The sequence below is a fragment of the Oryza glaberrima genome, chromosome 4, assembly GCF_000147395.1.
Source record: "Oryza glaberrima chromosome 4, OglaRS2, whole genome shotgun sequence".
In the NCBI taxonomy this organism is placed as follows: domain Eukaryota; kingdom Viridiplantae; phylum Streptophyta; class Magnoliopsida; order Poales; family Poaceae; genus Oryza; species Oryza glaberrima.
In genome coordinates, this window is record NC_068329.1 from 12,721,136 (window position 1) to 12,738,075 (window position 16,940).

General features: G+C 41.7%; 1 protein-coding gene across 4 annotated transcripts in view; it reads right to left on the minus strand.

Moving 5' to 3' along the window:
• Window positions 1-264: 264 nt before the first annotated feature.
• Window positions 265-16,940, minus strand: part of LOC127769733 (aspartic proteinase 39-like) — a 62,703-nt gene continuing 46,027 nt past the window's right edge. For all 4 annotated transcript variants that reach the window (XM_052295358.1, XM_052295359.1, XM_052295355.1 and 1 more), the window contains one exon: window positions 265-557. In XM_052295358.1, the coding sequence (XP_052151318.1) occupies window positions 355-557 (203 nt within the window). In that variant the 3' untranslated portion in view covers window positions 265-354. The remainder of the gene's footprint in view (window positions 558-16,940) is intronic.

The window sequence follows — 16,940 nt, forward strand, 5'->3', positions numbered from 1 at the left end:
TAATTCCGCTACCACACATTTTTATGCTTCCCTTCTATACAACGATACTGTTCATGTTACATATTTATCATGGTATAGCGTGTGTACACATGGCCATTGGATAAATGAAATGAAGTTCTGGTGCATATGTACACCTGGCGATGTCTCCGGAGACATCGAATGGACTCAAGCCAATGGACGGAACACACTAATGTTTAATTGCATAGGAAAACTAGAGGAATATATGAGAATTCCATATGAATATTCATTATTTGTTTTGCGGGAATATGAAAATTCATTATTATTCCATAGCAAGACAGATATAGTAGAAGTATAATTTATGCAAATCAAATACATATCTTATGAGTAAAGGAGTCATAATCCTAATAATTGGGTCAAAACAGAGTTTATGTTGTACACCATACATAGTTTAGAAAGTAGATAGTTTGACACCTTTGTTACCAACAACAGAACCAGGGGCATCTGCCACTGAATTGTCCATCCCGAAGAAATGTTATCTGCTTGAACAGTGTATGTTGCCCCCGTCTTTTCGTCCTTAATTTTAATGCTAGAGGAACCTAGAAAGAAAGAAACAAGTCAATTACACACAAATTAAATTAGTTAATAAGCCATTAAATACTACTATGATCTAAAACATATATAGATAAGCGGTACACTTCCCCGCAAAAAAAAAAGATAAGCGGTACACTAGTAAAGATTAAGAAGCAAATACAAGCCTATGTGATTGACGGCCCAGGTTTCCCCCTCCCGCCCAACTTCCCAGCCATGCATGCCTTCACTCTTTTGGATGACCACTAATCCATATCTCCTAAGAATGGAGTGCGAACAGCGGTGGTGGTTGCGACAATGGCAGCGGCGGCAGCGCGGTTCCGGCGACAGCAGTGATGGTGGTGGCATTGGTGATTGTGGTAGTAACAACTCGTTATGTGAGCTGATTCTGATGAGATAATTACATTTTGTGGAAGGAACACCTAATTTTGGAGCAAACCACCAAAGGACATGTCATGTCTCGTGTGAGCAATAAGTGATTTCTATGCAGGTCATTGGAGATTAAATCGATTTCATAGAAGATAGGGTACAATTTAAAGGCAAATAAGTGAAATCAAAGTGTTTTAATTATTATTTTATGATGCACAATTTACTTGTGAGCTAATTGGTTTTGATATATATTTGGCGGTTTATTGGTGAAGTGGTGCTGACTGCGTGGCACCGGTCAGACCGAGTGTTGTTGGCTGGTCAGACCGGCTTAATTGTAGTATGCGGTCAGACCAGCTGCCCCGACGGTCTAACCAGCTAGCTCTGTGTTGGAGTCTCTTTCGAATAGTTTATTTGGATACTCATAACTATTTTGTGTTTATGACTTTTAGATGATTACTACACATATATAATATTATTGTGTGCTAATTTTGAGTCAAGTTGTGAAAGAACATGTGCTCAGATGTGATTTATTGTTTGATTCATGTGTAGGTGTGTCTTGATGCCTCGGGAGGGTGTTGCCGATGATGGATCACGAGTCAAGTTGTGAGAAGTTGATGTCCGGACGATGAGGAGATCATGCGACACGCTTAGGCTAAATAACAATGTGTGTGGTTGATGAAGATTTCATGCGGCATACAAGTGAAATTGTGTGTGTATGTGATGCAAAGTCAAATTTGAAGGGTCAAATTTGGAAAGATTGGAGTTTGAATTGTAATGAGATAAGTTGGATACTTATATATGTGAAGGTTTCCTATGGAATTAGGACTGTTTATACAAGTTGGATTCGTGACTTTTGGACAACGACCTCTAGGTATAAATATAAGAGGGGTTGAGGCCTTCCGGTATCGATTTTACGATAGACTAGTTGAGAGAAAAAATAGGCTGTTTAGATTAGATTTCGAGTTTAGTTGAAAGTTAAGAGAGGAGTGTTGTTGTTGTAATATATAGGACACCCATTTGGGGCACCAAGGTATGAAATACACAACACTCAAAAGTTTTCGAAATTTTCAAATTGTGAGTATATACCCAGACATAAGAATTTGATTCATACCTATACCTAGCAACAAAACAACTCAAATTTAACTTTATTTCACATTCCATTATTACCACTACAACAAAACCATTGTTTTAAGACGTTTCACTTAAGTCATTCTATTAGTGGTCTCTCTTTTATAAGTAAAATTGAAATAGGGACGATGTTTGAGACGCTTTATTAGTTGAGGACATAGTTTAAGACGCTTTACAGGTTAGCACAAAATTAAATCATTTAGAGAGGAATATTGAGACGTTTTGGAACGTCTCATGTGTAGAAATGAGTTTTGAGACGTTTTTATTATATCCGTGTCATCGTTATTAGATAATATATAATTATTTATATAGAGAAAGAAGAAAATAAACACACTGTTACTAATCGTCATCATCAAATACCATTATAAAAAATAAGAGTATCTGCTAGGGGACGCTTGTTTGCATAGTTGCAATATAAAAAAAACTATCTATTTACCTTCAAGATTGTTCACGTTAATGACTTGGTTAGTGCATGAACTTTGCAACCTGCAGGTGCTGTGTTTGAGCCCAGATGAAAACATTAATATCAAATATATTAAGATGTGCGTGCCTATATAAAAGCGTCTCTATATTTTGTAGAGATGCAATTTACACGTCTCTAGCAACGTCTGAAATAATATAGGTATGCTTTAAAAAGCGTCTCCATAATTTTGAGACGGTGTAAATAAAGACGATCCTACGACGCTTTATAAAAGCGTGTCAGTTATCTGTGGGAGACGAAATAAAACGTCTCTATCTTATAAATAAAATGTCTCCGTTCGGTTGTTTTGTTGTAGTGTACATACCTAACTAATTATATGTTTTGATGCTATATACCTAGAATTAAAATCTAACAAAAAGATGTTCAAATTCAGTTCAAACTTGTTTGAACTAAATAAGTTAATAAGTTAATGTTCATACCTAAACATTTTAAAAAAATTTCATACTCAATTAACTTAATTATAAACTCAATTTGAAACTTGGTGCCCGGGCACCATGAAGCCCTAGTTTACACACACACACACACACCTGCTATGATCCCTCCTGCCGAGAAGGGTGGAAGGACAGGGGAGCATGCCGACGTCAAGATCAATAGGAAGAAAAGGGAGTCTTTTTTTTCCTAGAAGAAAATCTATGATTTCATAATATAGGCGGAGGGGGGGTTCTTTTTCTGTCTTGAGGGTTTTATTTGAAATCCAAATCGAAATGCCTGAACTTAATAAATTGACTGATTTCTCACAATTCTTCTGGTTATGCCTTTTCCTCTTTAGAAAGGCTGGTCCAGAATGCCGTTGATAGGCCTAAGTCCCTCACCTAGAGTTATTGTCTGATTCGTCTCGGAGGAAAATCGGTAACCTAACCTATAGGAGTCGAAAATGAAGTAGGTCCAGGTATGATCAAGTCCTGTCGTGAGCTGGTGCTTGAACCGTGGTTTAGGTTGCCGATGCCTCTCACATTAGCGAAAAGACCTCCCGGGTGCTAAAAAATCAGGCTAGGCTTGGATGATGATGCCAAGCAATGAGATGCAGCAGGTCTGCCGTTGCGTGGCTGTGCTTTCAATGCCATCAACTAGGCCCACTCGTTGTTGTCACCTGCACCACCGCAAAAGCAAGCTATTTCTGTGCCACTGTTGTGCATGTGCATCTGTTGCTGTTTTTGCTAGCATAGGACAGCGGAAGGCCAGGGAAGGAGTAGGATTGAGAACATAAGGACAAGAGGAAGAACAAAATTTGAGATTTCTTTTTATTCTCCAGTTTGATCACAAATTCATGGGTAAATGTTAAAATAGGAATTGATATTGGTTGCTAGCTAGGTCATCAAATTTATTTTTCCGATATGCAATAGTACTACTTCCAAATCTGGTATTTATTCACAGAGAATTAAGTTTTGTATTCTAAAAAGCAGTTGTCCTTTCATTGATGATATATTTCTAATAGGAACTGGTTTCTTTTTATTCGGTATGTGATTTAAAAGTTACCACTGAAACTGACAGGATCCAAAATGTGGTAGCAATTCATTTTTGGAACTCTTTACATGACTGATAGAAAATATTAGTTTCTCTCTTAGGACATTTACAACGGAGGAGTGGCCTCTAGGGGAGAAAGAACATGCCTCGTAGAACTGTAGATGTGACTATTGCATGAGTCATTTCATCTATAGTGGAGGGTACCCAGACTATTGCATGAGTCATTTCATCTATAGTGGAGGGTACCCCTAGTAATTTTGCATTTCAACTCTTAACTATTTGGCCCTTTTAGTCTCTTTATTGACTAAAAGTGTTTCTATAAACTTTGGTCCCTCATGGCACCAAGTACTATCACATACGTACCATTTCGCTAACCTTGTCCCACTAGCCATTGTCAAAAGCATCTCATTTTGCCCACCCTCATCTCTACGTCACACAATTACTCCGCTCAGTGTACATTGAAGCCCTGATCCCCAATCCTCCTACCCACTGACACCATCGCCGTCCCCATCTTCTCCCAAGCACCGCCGACCAAGTTAATGATGTGGATACGTGTTGGAGAATATATTGTTGGATAGACCTTCCCTGAGACACTGGAAGGATTATGATGTTGCATCAATTGGTCTCAAGTTATTTTGGTGTAGAATCCTTGTTACTGAGCTTATCATGATTCCTAACAAGTGTAGTGGCTTACTTTAAAGCTGCTAAATGCTACTATGTAGCTTGATAGTTGTAAAGGAAGCCCCTATGTCTGTTATTATACATGTAATGAGATGTGAATAAACAAGATGGGATTGACCACCTTGTTAATATGAGAGATATCTTTGGTCCCTCGATATAGTAGAATATGGAAGTGCATGGCCATGCCAAGATGACTGATGTGTCAGTCATAAGTTAAGTAATCTAATACTGGATTGAGTTAATGATTAAGTTATTGAAAGAATGGCACAAAATCTCTCATTGTGCTTAGTCAGTATCGCGAGGCAAACAGGTTAGTACTCATATACACTACAGGTCTAGCAGATATAATCTTTATGAACACTCAGTTGGTCAATGCGTCCTAAGATACCGTTCACACATGGACTTAATAGAAATCCTTTTTTGGGTTGCAACCAAATATATGAACCTATGGGGTCACACACTTAATGGATTGAAATGACTTGATTGGATATAGATCCAATAGTGGCTTAATTTATTATCTAAAAAAATAGTGGCTTAATTTGGATACTGATCCGGGTAGGCTTCCTAACAGGCCTTGGAGGTCCAATTAGAAGTTATATGTTTTCTGGGGTGAGGCGTGAGGGGGCAAATGAGAAATGCAAGTATATGAACCACCTCGAGAAACTCTCGCCAACCCTACACTCATGAGTCAAACACTAGCCACACGCGTATGTGTTCGCGCACGGCGTTCCAACCCTAGACATGTGGATACCAATAGTCAGCAATGTTGTGGCGCTGATTGGTGTGGGAGCATGAGGAGATGTTCGGACGAAGAAGATATTATTGAGTTGCTGAGATCGACTACTTCCTCTATGTTGACCCGTAACCCTACATCCCCATCTACTCTCACATGTCAAGACCGTCGCCATCCTCCTCTAGTCCCAAATCACCACCGCCATTGCTATCGCCATCTACGTCCATGCTCCACCAATGCTGCCATCATACTTTACTCCCAGGCTCTTCTATAATCATTATCCACTACCACCATCCCTACTCCAGCCATCCCCTCCCACGATGGAAGTGCTTCAGGTAACACGAATCATGTACAGCCCTCCATGAAGACAAGGATTTTGTGCGGCACGTGCCGACAAGCTCCATGTTGGCGAGGGCTGCTCGGCTGAAGGACGATGCTGGTGATAGCACAGATCAGGTGATACACTTGGTGACAGTGTGTCACGCTTGATAGAGGTGGCGCAGGTCTAGCGAAGAGCTCAGCCGACAAGTCTTATCTAAGCCTAGATGCAACAACTGGCCCAGCAATGATGCAGATACGGTGTCAAGGTGAGAAACAGGGCAGCTGTGATGCTGAGCCAACAATGTTCTCTCCCCATGCCTTTTCCTCTCTCGTGTGGACAATCATTTTAGTTCTCCAAGCCAATCTGCCTCTGCGAGTGTACACTGACATATAAGGCGGGCATGGAGCCCTCAAGTGTAGGAGAAAACACACAAACACCAAGATTAATACACCGAACGTAATATAATCCACCAAAATAGGAATAGGGTATTACCTCTCATCGAGGGGTGTGGAACCTGTATAATTCCTTATCTTCCACATCCATTCACTTCTATTATTACCGATAAAAACATCGACGGTTGGCGCGTCAAGTAGGGGTTGCACCCAGTTTCTTATCGACAAGTGCGATGGAATCAACTTCTTCTTTACTCCAAAGCAGGTGTTTTGCTTTGGCAACTACGACTTTCTCATCGACAACTTCAACAGGCTCACCCTCTCCGACTTGGATTCAAACCAGTCGGAGGGAACGGCAGTCTAGGTCTCCTGAATGCCACTGAGGTCTACCCCAAACTTCTGAAGCACCAAGTTTTATATATGATATGTGAGTTCAAGTCAAACTCGTCTCTACGCTCTGTAGTTCGACTTATATATGCCTTCAAGGCACTCGGGTTCGGGTCTAGGGTGGTTGGAGTCTTCTACCAATCGATCCAGTTCGATGACTCGGATAGTAGTACCAAAAGCTATTCTCATCCTTGTGATGTCTTTATGGCCACAAGAGAAGTTGACGAGGAGGCTCTCTAAGGAACATCAACATCAGGATGAATAGCAATGATACAAGTTGCAAGAGGAGGAAAACCAACGCAAAGCTGTTCGGGAGACACACAACTAGGAACGCTGCGTGAGTACACGCAAGACCCAACAAGCTATTATTAAGACAAAATTTGAATGATCACAACGTCTTTATTACTCCTCAGCACTACATTGTCACTAAGTTAACTCTTCTAGATATGGTTCTTAACATGTTGCCCGACCACGCTGTGCCTTCGACTATTCAGAGAATGAAGGATATGGTTATAATGGTGGAAGTCCAACAGAACGAGAGAAGAAGTCACACGATGGGAGTCACATCAGAGGCAGCTTATTCCAAGTCTCCAGGTGTGAGACATCAGACTAAAGAAAAGATATCTGATCTCCCTCATCGTTTGTCTCAAGCCAACCAAGGAGATGGATATCAGGATAGTGTGCATCCTTCTGAGGACAATCAACGTCGACTGGGGGAGGAGCAACACAACCAACGTCATCGATACTGGAACATGAAGAAGATGGCAACAAGAGTCATTATCTCAAGGACGTGAGCAACAATATCAACTATGATCTATCACGCACATTTAAAGCAAGACATCGTGAACACGAAGAGTGCGAACAATGCTGAATATCCCCTCGTCGGAACAGGTCCCCAACTGGCATCGATGACTTCGACAAAGGAATCCTGACTTTTACATCTGATCTACACCGAGTGAACTAGCCAGCTTGGTTCAAGCAGATTGAAATTGACAAGTACGATGGCAAAAAAATCTACAATATTGGTTCAAGGTGTACGCTCTTGCAATTAGAATAGCTAAGGGAGGCAATAAGGTCATGGGGAATTATGTTCCTGTTGCTTTGGTAGAATCAACTAGGAACTGGCTTTCAGGGCTTCTATAGGGATCTATTGATTCCTAGGGATAGAGTGTTTCATTTCCAACTTTCAAGGTAGCTTCAAGAGACCTGGAACACAATACGATTTATACCAGAGCCAACCGTGGAGGAATGAGACTCTTTGGGAGGAGATCAAGCGCTTTTTAAAAGCAAAAAACAAAATCTCAGAGATCAAGGATGAAATTGTCATCATTGCCTTCCAGATGGGAGTTAAGGATGGGCCCTTCATCGCGAAGTTTACTCGGAAACCGCTGACTACTATCAAGAAGCTCTTCAAGATGGCCAATTCATATGCTTCTTTTGCTGATGTCATCATGGCTGTGCAAGAGAACCAGTTGTGAAAGAAGGATAGTTGATGCACCCAGGGGCTCATAATCTAAAATGCAACAACGGTACCCATGTTCCCAACCCAAAGAATACCGAAAAGTTATGTCATTATTTATATGATATTTTCTTTTTCTTCTACCTCACTACATCAATTGGTTCCCCAGTGTGTAGTGAGTCGGGGGCTACATATATTATATCATGCTTTTCACAAACTTTTTATAATGTTTATCTTGACTGCTTGTGAATAAATCCGAGTAGAAAAAGTAGTGAAGCACTATTTCCCGATGTCTTTGTTTGGTGTATATAGGATAGTTTACTTGTGCCAAATCCTCACACTCGGGGGCTAGTCAGGTAGAGTGTATAGTGTAAGTTGCTAAGTACTACTTGGAATAAAAATAAAAGCATAAAGATAAAACAATTTGTTCTCTGCTTTGTGAAGCTTTGCTCAATGTCGTGCAGAGTGTTTAAACGCAAGGAGTCAACTACTTGAGGGAATTAAAATCATCAATATAAGGAACACATATTGACTTAAATTTTATTTGAGTAATTGTTTTGGATATCATATACTACTCATCCTATATGTTTATACTGCAGGGTCCACATCCAGATACTCATTAAGAGAGATTATTAGCCACGAGCATATCTCCTACGCTCTAGGAATGGATCAGTCGATATCCCCTACGAGGGACACCAGCTGAGTACTTGTGCCAGTCGGGACTCAGGTACCACCTCTACTTCGGTACGCCCAATGAGGGATAAACCACTTGGATCAGAAGCTATTTAGATGACTTGGCCTACGTCACTTGAGAAATTTGTTAATCGGGAGTAGAGGATAGGAAGATTTACAAGAGGATAGGCTAGGCGTAACAGGCTTAGGCCTCTAGCTAGGATCGGTAGTGGGCTAAATTAAAATGTCGTTGGTAAACTTGGCAGCACGCCCATTGGGCCTATCGCTGGTTCCGTTAAAATCGTAATGCATGTTTTATTTTCGCCAAACCTTACAGATACATAAATTGTGATCCACCTGATGTTGTTATAAAATGGTTGAAACTAGGCGTAATGATTTTCTCTGGTATCAACAACACGCTCTTAAAAAGAGCCGGCAGCTGGTCACCATAAACTTGGGATGCAGGTATTGTTTGAGGAAACCAGTCTACTATGCATCGGGCTTCGAGCTATGCAAATATTTTTCACTTAGAACGACACTACTTGGGCTCATAATACTCAGGCAGAAGCACTCGGATGGTTGCTACATGAAGGATACCTACTCGGCTATAAGGAATAATTGTTATTGACTCTATGTTTAGTTGTTCCCAAAATAGAGTCGGGGGCTACACCTATTAGATGCATCTATTCGGTGCACCGAACAATTTCAATATTCGGATATAGTCATACTTGACTCTATGTTTAGTTTTTTCCCAACTAAGCATAAAGTCGGGTGCTACACCAAATAGGAGCATCTATTTATGCACCCATTCATCTTTCTCAGAGCCCACCACAGCCTCTTTGCATGATATTAAAAATTAGGACTCATGAAGGAAGCACATGGAAATAATTTGTAGCAAAGCTGAAGCACTTGGCGTTGGCTATGAACCATGAGGAAGACCGCAACTCGACTGTGAATGACATAGAGGCTACTGTGAAGCCTATGGGTACTAGATACCCACACGGCTTAGGAAACTAAAGCCGTGTTTGTCTAGGTTTCTCTCTTTGTAACCCTGCCCCCAACCTATATAAGGCAGGCAGGTAGTCCCCCAAGGGCATGAGAAAACACAAAAAACACCAAGATCAATATATCCGGAAGAATATAACCCACCAAAATAGGAGCAAGTTATTATCTCTCACCAAAATGGTCGAAACCTGTATAAATCCTTTTATTCTGCTTCCATCCACTTTTAGGTCTTGTGCGCCACCCCTTTTATTATTGTCAATGAAAACATTGACACTGATGAGACCTTAAGTTATTACCATCTTTTACACAATTGTGTGATGAACTTGTTCTATGCGTGATTGTTGGGCAATTTTACTCAGTTTAATTCGCTATATATATTTTATGTTCTTAACTGATGTAACTGATTGTTCACCATAGAATCTACTATTTCAATTAATGTGTATTGCACATAGAAACTATTTTTTTTTTCTAATTCAATTTGTCTAGGATGGGAACTACTATATCATGAACTTCTGTGTTTTCTATTGAAGGAAAAATGTTTCAGATAAAGGAAATTAAATTTTCTGTTCTTATAAAGGAAATAAAAATCTTTTTATTTGATCAGTTGTTTATTTGCAAGTCATACTACATATGTTTCAAAAATCTAAAATATACTTGCTAATTTTCTAATTTTGCAAGTTTAAATACTTCTACATATAATCTTGTAATTTTTAGGATCTGAAAATGTTTTTCATGTTTAGCTCTGTGTAATTTGTTGTTTAACCTTTTTATCTATAAGAAAGAGACTTTATTTTGAATAATTAATAGTGGGAGTGATTAGAACTATAGGATTGCCATCCAAGGGATCTAGACAACCCTTTTTATAATCTTTAGAGTTACATTGATTTTCTCTTTGTTGTTTGGTGGCACGCTAGGAGCAGCAACCTATGATGGTAAAGCCCCAAAAGGCTCATGCACGGGCGAATGGGTCTGTAGCCTAGTGCTATACGCTCTAGTAGCACATACTAGCTCCTAGGTTCGACTCGGTGTGAATTTTCAGAGTTGCATTAAAAAAAGGTCACTCACTGGCCCCTTGATCGAAATACGTGTTAAGAATGACCTATATATGGTGGACGGCCATCGTATACGAAGTAGGGGTTCTAATGTATAGCTTAAGGCCTCAACCATGTGGGATGGATCCGTGAGTCAAGGGACCTAGGTTGGTGGCCTTTCTTGGCTACTTTTGACTGAAGTTTTGTCTTAGCTTGAAAAGCCATAATGAAGATCCTTCCCCCACCGGTCGAGTTCTTTTACTTTCCACCATTGCAAGCAGCGATCCAAGGAAACACTGGGCGCACCAGTAGCACAACTGTCATAGCAGTTGTAAGTTTCCTTTTAGTTTCTGATCGCTAGTTGGTAATTTCCTATTGACTAGATTATAATTTGATGTCCTATTGGATGAGAAAGAAGGAATAACAACAATGATCCCTGCTCGTCACTCACAGCTAGTGCTTTAGCATCCTAGGGCGCTAGGGACAGTCTACCGTTCAACAGTCATACAACCTTCGCATCCTCGTTCACCACCTAAATTCAAGGCATAAAATATTGGTTTAACAACACTCTTTCGCTGCCACCATGTCGACATTGACAATTGAAGTCACAGTGGCCCTCTTTGTTAAGATGGATGAAGTCCTACGGTAGCTGTCCACCATCATTCGGATACTAGACATCCACGATCTCCACCTTCCGTACATCAAGATGGATGATGTCCTGGGGTAGCTGTCTACCATCAATAGGATACTGCCAGATATCCACCTTCCACGTATTGAGAAGCAAGACTCGGGTAGTGGGACTGTGGAGGTCCCGCTGGTTCCAAAGCAAGATCAAATCACTAGTAGCAGCCGTGTTACGCAGTACAACAAGTTAGTGTTCTTGGACTTCGACAGAAAAGAGGATCTGCTACCCCTGTTAAAGCGATGTGAGCAGTTCCTCCACAAGAAGAAGGTCGTAGAGGTGGACACACCATGACTGGCTGGCAATGGTGCTGGAACATACACCTCAAGGAAGAGGAGGGCGAAACATCCTGTCCATGCTTCTTGGAAGCAGTGCGCCACTATTTTGCCTTGGACTAATAGCAACATATCTTCATTATTGGTCTTGCCGTTTGGCTTCAAAAGCCAGACAATCTGGGGGAGACCATCAGCCTGGCCCGCATGTTCAAGCAGGGCACACTATCCTGGACAACCACCAACTGTGCACGTCAATGACTTCATCCGCATCATGATCGGTGAGCAAGCCAGCACTATCAATTACCGGTGCAACAATGGTCGACGGCCAAGCCACGGCCGAGGAATCAACAGCACTGTGACAGGGACCACTGCCGTGACTAACATAAGACATTTACTTATAGTTCGTCTATTTTTACCATATGTACACTCCACTCTTTCCAAACTCAAGCTACAACATCAGCCTAAACTCGGTCCAAAGCAGAGCAAAGCAAGCAAAGTGGTGACTCACTGCTCCACATGGGAAAAGCATGCTGCTTGAGCTCCGAATGTGTGACGCCACGTGACAATCCTTGGTGGATTCTTGTTTGACAAACTGCCTCTTGTCCACCGAGGCCGCGGCTTGACTCAGGATGCATGTGCAGCCCATCCGCTCATGCATATGAGTCAACACTGCAAACCAAGACAATTGGTTTGGGTGGCCAAGTTCATATGATCAACTGGGAGAGAGTTCACAATTGACTACTACGCCCTTCCCCTCGGTGGTTTCAACTTGGACCACGATGTCACATGGTTCAAGATGCTTGGCCCCATCGGAACGGACATCAGCAATCCCACTATGGAGTTTTGGCACTGCACCTGCCATGTGCATTGGTGTGGCTCAATGACCGGTGGCATGGCAGTGCGCATCGTGGGAGTGGGCAATCTGGATTTGATGATTTGTTTCACGAACCATGTGGGTTATGTAACATCCCAGCCTCGGGCTTAATAGGATTAATAGAATACTCATACCAACAAGTTGTAACTTCTTTTCCAGAAGCCGATCTCGAAAGAACTCTGAGGTTAAGCGTGCTTGGTCTGGAGCAATTTCCCGGGTGCACACGAGTGAGGACAAAGTATGCAGAAAAGACTTGTGCCCCCTCTGTGAGGGCAGTCTATGGCCTATGAGAGCCGACTTTCGCGGTTTCATGGGCGCGTGTGGTCGAAGTTGCGCAGGCATAGTGTGCATGGCTGGTGTGGACCCGGAGTGGTCACACAACATGGCACATGCGCTGGCACTGGACACACGGACATGGCCAAGAGGGGATGTTCCTAGCCTGGGGTTGATCGACGGGGACGTCGGGGGACATTCCTGGCCTGGGGTTGATTGACGGGGACGTTGATCTCTCTTAAGGGGGTGAGGATGTAACATCCTAGCCCAGGGCTTAATAGGATTAATAGAATACTCATACCAACAAGTTATAACTTATTTTCCGGAAGCCGATCTCGAAAGAACTCTGAGGTTAAGCGTGCTTGGCCTGGAGCAATTTCGAGATGGCTGACCGAATGGGTGACCGACCGGGAAATTCTTCCCGGGTGCACACGGGTGAGGACAGAGTATGTAGAAAAGACTTGTGTTTGTCTGTGAGGGCAGTCTATGGCCTATGAAAGCTGCCAGATGTAAGCGGGTCTGGCTTCGGAGAGGCGGGTCGCTACAAGTTACCACCGACATGCCGCGGGTCGCTACAAGTTACCACCGACATGCCACTACAGCAGACGTGCTATCTCACCATGATGGGGACGCACAGAGCATGCTGGCTGCCCTCTCTATCCCTAGCCTTGCATTACTTGATGATCTTCTGCACCGGTCGATGCTGATCCAAGCCTAGTCTCACTCTGTGATGAGGTGTAAGCCGGTTAGTGTAAAGCACCGTGGTCAGTGATTGATGGCTTGGTTCTGTTTTAGTGTTGCATCTACCTCCCAGTGACATAGCCGCTGCTCCCGATGCTGCAATATTTCCATGCCGACTTCCACACCCCAGGAGCTCATGAAGCTATCCGGGATTTCATTTGTTGTAGCATGGTGTGCCAATGCAACAAGATAGAGCATGTCCACCTAGCAGGCCTCCTGTGCCCATTAGATGTGCCGACACAGGCACGCATGGAGGGATTGCCGAAGGTTTTGGGCATGTCTATGATACTTAGGGTGATCTATTGTCTCATTCCATACTACATCCACGCTACTTTGGCCCTTATGAAGCAACATGCATCATCAACAAGGTGGTGTACCGCCTTTATCTGCTTGCTAGCATCTGCTCAAGCGCTTGCAAGTTTAGAATTACTTACCACTGTCACAAGCTGCGATCCAATGACGCACGGGGTGCACCAGCCACCAATGGCATAGCCGTCACAACCAGCTTACGTTTCCTTTCAGTCTGTTATCCTTAGTTGGTAATTTGCTATTAATTAGTCCATAATTTGGATGTAACTCCACCCTATAAAAGGGGATGGACTATCGGAAGATAACCAAGGGAATGAACAGAATCTTCTCTCCATTCTTTCCCATATCCTCGCACAGGGCTGGTGCCTCGGTGTTCTAGGGTGCTAGGGCCTCTTCCTCAGTTCGACACTTGTACAACCCTCGTAATCTCATTCACCACCTAAATTGTAGCCATAAAACTATCAATGCCATGGCTAGCACAGCCGGAATGCAGTGGTACAGCTATTTCAATGTCCAATAACTACTCCTTACTCCTAGCCAATGACTTCTAGTTAGTACGGATTATATAACACTTCATTGAGCAAATTTGAATGAGTTGAATCTTACAGTTGTACTCCGTCCAGCCAATGACTTTCTTTTCCATGTCATAGACGACTAACTTATTTGAGATGACCATGTCTGAAATAAAACAAGGTAATGGCTTTACCACAAAAGAAAATAAATTTGAACAAGGAATTTTCTTTTGGGGAGCAATGCAAACCTCCCAAAAGGAACATATCCTTAAAACCATCATCCTGTTTTTCAGCATCTTGGAATCCAAAGCAATATTGCTTACCCTGCTCCAAACATACAAGTGTGATGAACATATATTGGTAGAGTTACAATAGAAATATTTAACAAAAGCCTATATTCAAAACATAGTAGCATGAATCACTACCAGAAACTCGACTAGCTCTGATGGGCTAATATTTTAATGATGTGCTCTTATTTGGCCGTTAGGACTAGACGAATTTTTCTGACGTGGTGTAAAACTATCAGAAATATTTTATTTCCCTGACATGTTTACTGGAACCGTCATGATAAGTGAATTTCGTTGACGGACACAAGTCAGGCAAATTAATTTTTCGCTGACAAACTAGTTGTGACGGTATTTTCCTGACGGTGACATGTCTGGACCTATTTTCCTGATGGTATTTTGCTTTCTCGTGACGGATTTTAGCCGTCAGAGGCATTGTAGTTTCTGGTAGTGAATGACTGAAACTGTAACTGACAGTTGATTGAGAACTCTTGTCCACTACACTTCTCATGGAGATTATCAATCGATTACATGGTGCATCTGGCTACCTAGAGCAAAATGGGACACTTCATGAAACAAGAACTAAAATTTGTCAACTGAAGGTGAAACTTAAAACTATACCTTTTTTTTACTGAAACCGTATATCTACTTTTGGAGATATCATCATATATTTAATGTATACATATTGTTTCTTATCTCTTGTATATAATCAGACAATTATCTACATTATAATATAATGCCATTAATCTAGTACATGGGATGAGCCTGACTTATTCTATGAATACAATTAAACAAAAAATATTACAACATGATGTACAAATAAATGCAATTTAACTAAAGTTGGTTAATGGGTACCCATTGAATGAATAGCACCTATATCTATGTAGCGCATGATGTGGCCCGCAATATATATGGGGATAAAATCCATGATTGGACTCTAAACTATTTTAGCTTCATATGATTGTTTCACGTTTCAATTTGAAGTGTCAAGTTGTAAGAAGTAACGTGACAAGGGAATACCAATTGATGAACACATTGTCATGCTACCTCATATTCAAGAAGGTAATCACGTGGATACACATCCAGGGTAAGATCATTCTTGAATTGCGAAGTTATCTTTGGAAATCTATCATCAACACTGGACAAAAAACTAACAACATAGTTAGAATTTTTAGATACTGGGAAGAACAACATAGTTAGAATAAAAGAAAAATAAAATGGAATATTTTTTTTCTACCAACTGAAGTACTAAGTTGCATCTAATATACCCTATCCCTTATTACTGTGGAACAATCTATCGATGTAATACCCAGAGTTTCGAATTAGTGTATTTCGGGAAATTTTAAAATAAATGCGCAAAAGTTCAACTTTTAAACCGCTGATCGAATAAGCGATTAGGAACCGTGGATGCGTAGACCTCGCCGAGTAGTGCAAAATAGACTATAAGTTTATAGCAATCGTAGTCCGAACGAAGTCCCGAGGATTAAATAGATGTGGGCCGTTAGATCTTTTTTAGTCTCTTTATATAATCAACCAAAGAAAACGAAACGAAAAGAAAAAAACAGGGGGATCGCTCCTGCAGCCCTAGCCGCCACACCTCCTGCGCTTTGCCGCCGCCGCTGCTGTTCCTACCACCGCCGGCGCCGCCGCTGCCGGCGGTTTAGCCATCGTCGTCCTTCGCCGCCCCATCCGCACGTCTCCTTGGAGAGTTGCTGCTGCCACCAATCTGGTTTGCCGCTGCTGCTGCCCCCTGCTAACCTTTCTTTGCTGCTGCTGCCGCTGTATGGTCTGCTGCTGGCTGCTGCTGCAGCGATCAGAGAGAAGGCCACAGACAGCAGAGGAAGTAGTTGAACCAGAGGAACAAGGGAAGGAAAAAGGTAGCACAACTTTGGGGATTTCGGTGATTTCATAACTAGTGGGTTTGTTCTCAAGTTCTAGTATTCTCGCTGCAACGGTACTTTTTTTAACTCCATAGAAGTATAAGATTCAAATAGAAATTGATTCGATAGCCGTTTGTGCAATTTTTGAGGTTATTGACTATAGGCTGAACTGTATTTTTAAATCTGGTATTAAACCATCAGGATTCAGGTTAGTTGTCCTAAATAAAGTTTGTAGTCATCGTCAATATCTTTCTAACGCCGCTGGTTTCACTCGATTCCAATAAACGGTTTGGGAGAAATAACAGAAACAGTACTGCACTGCTTATCGGGTCCGAAAACTAGGACAACAGTTCTTTTTCCTTAATCTGAGACCTACAGAGGCTTAATCCGATTTTTCGTGCAACATGAAAATTGTAGACAATTTTGTCTAGATGACC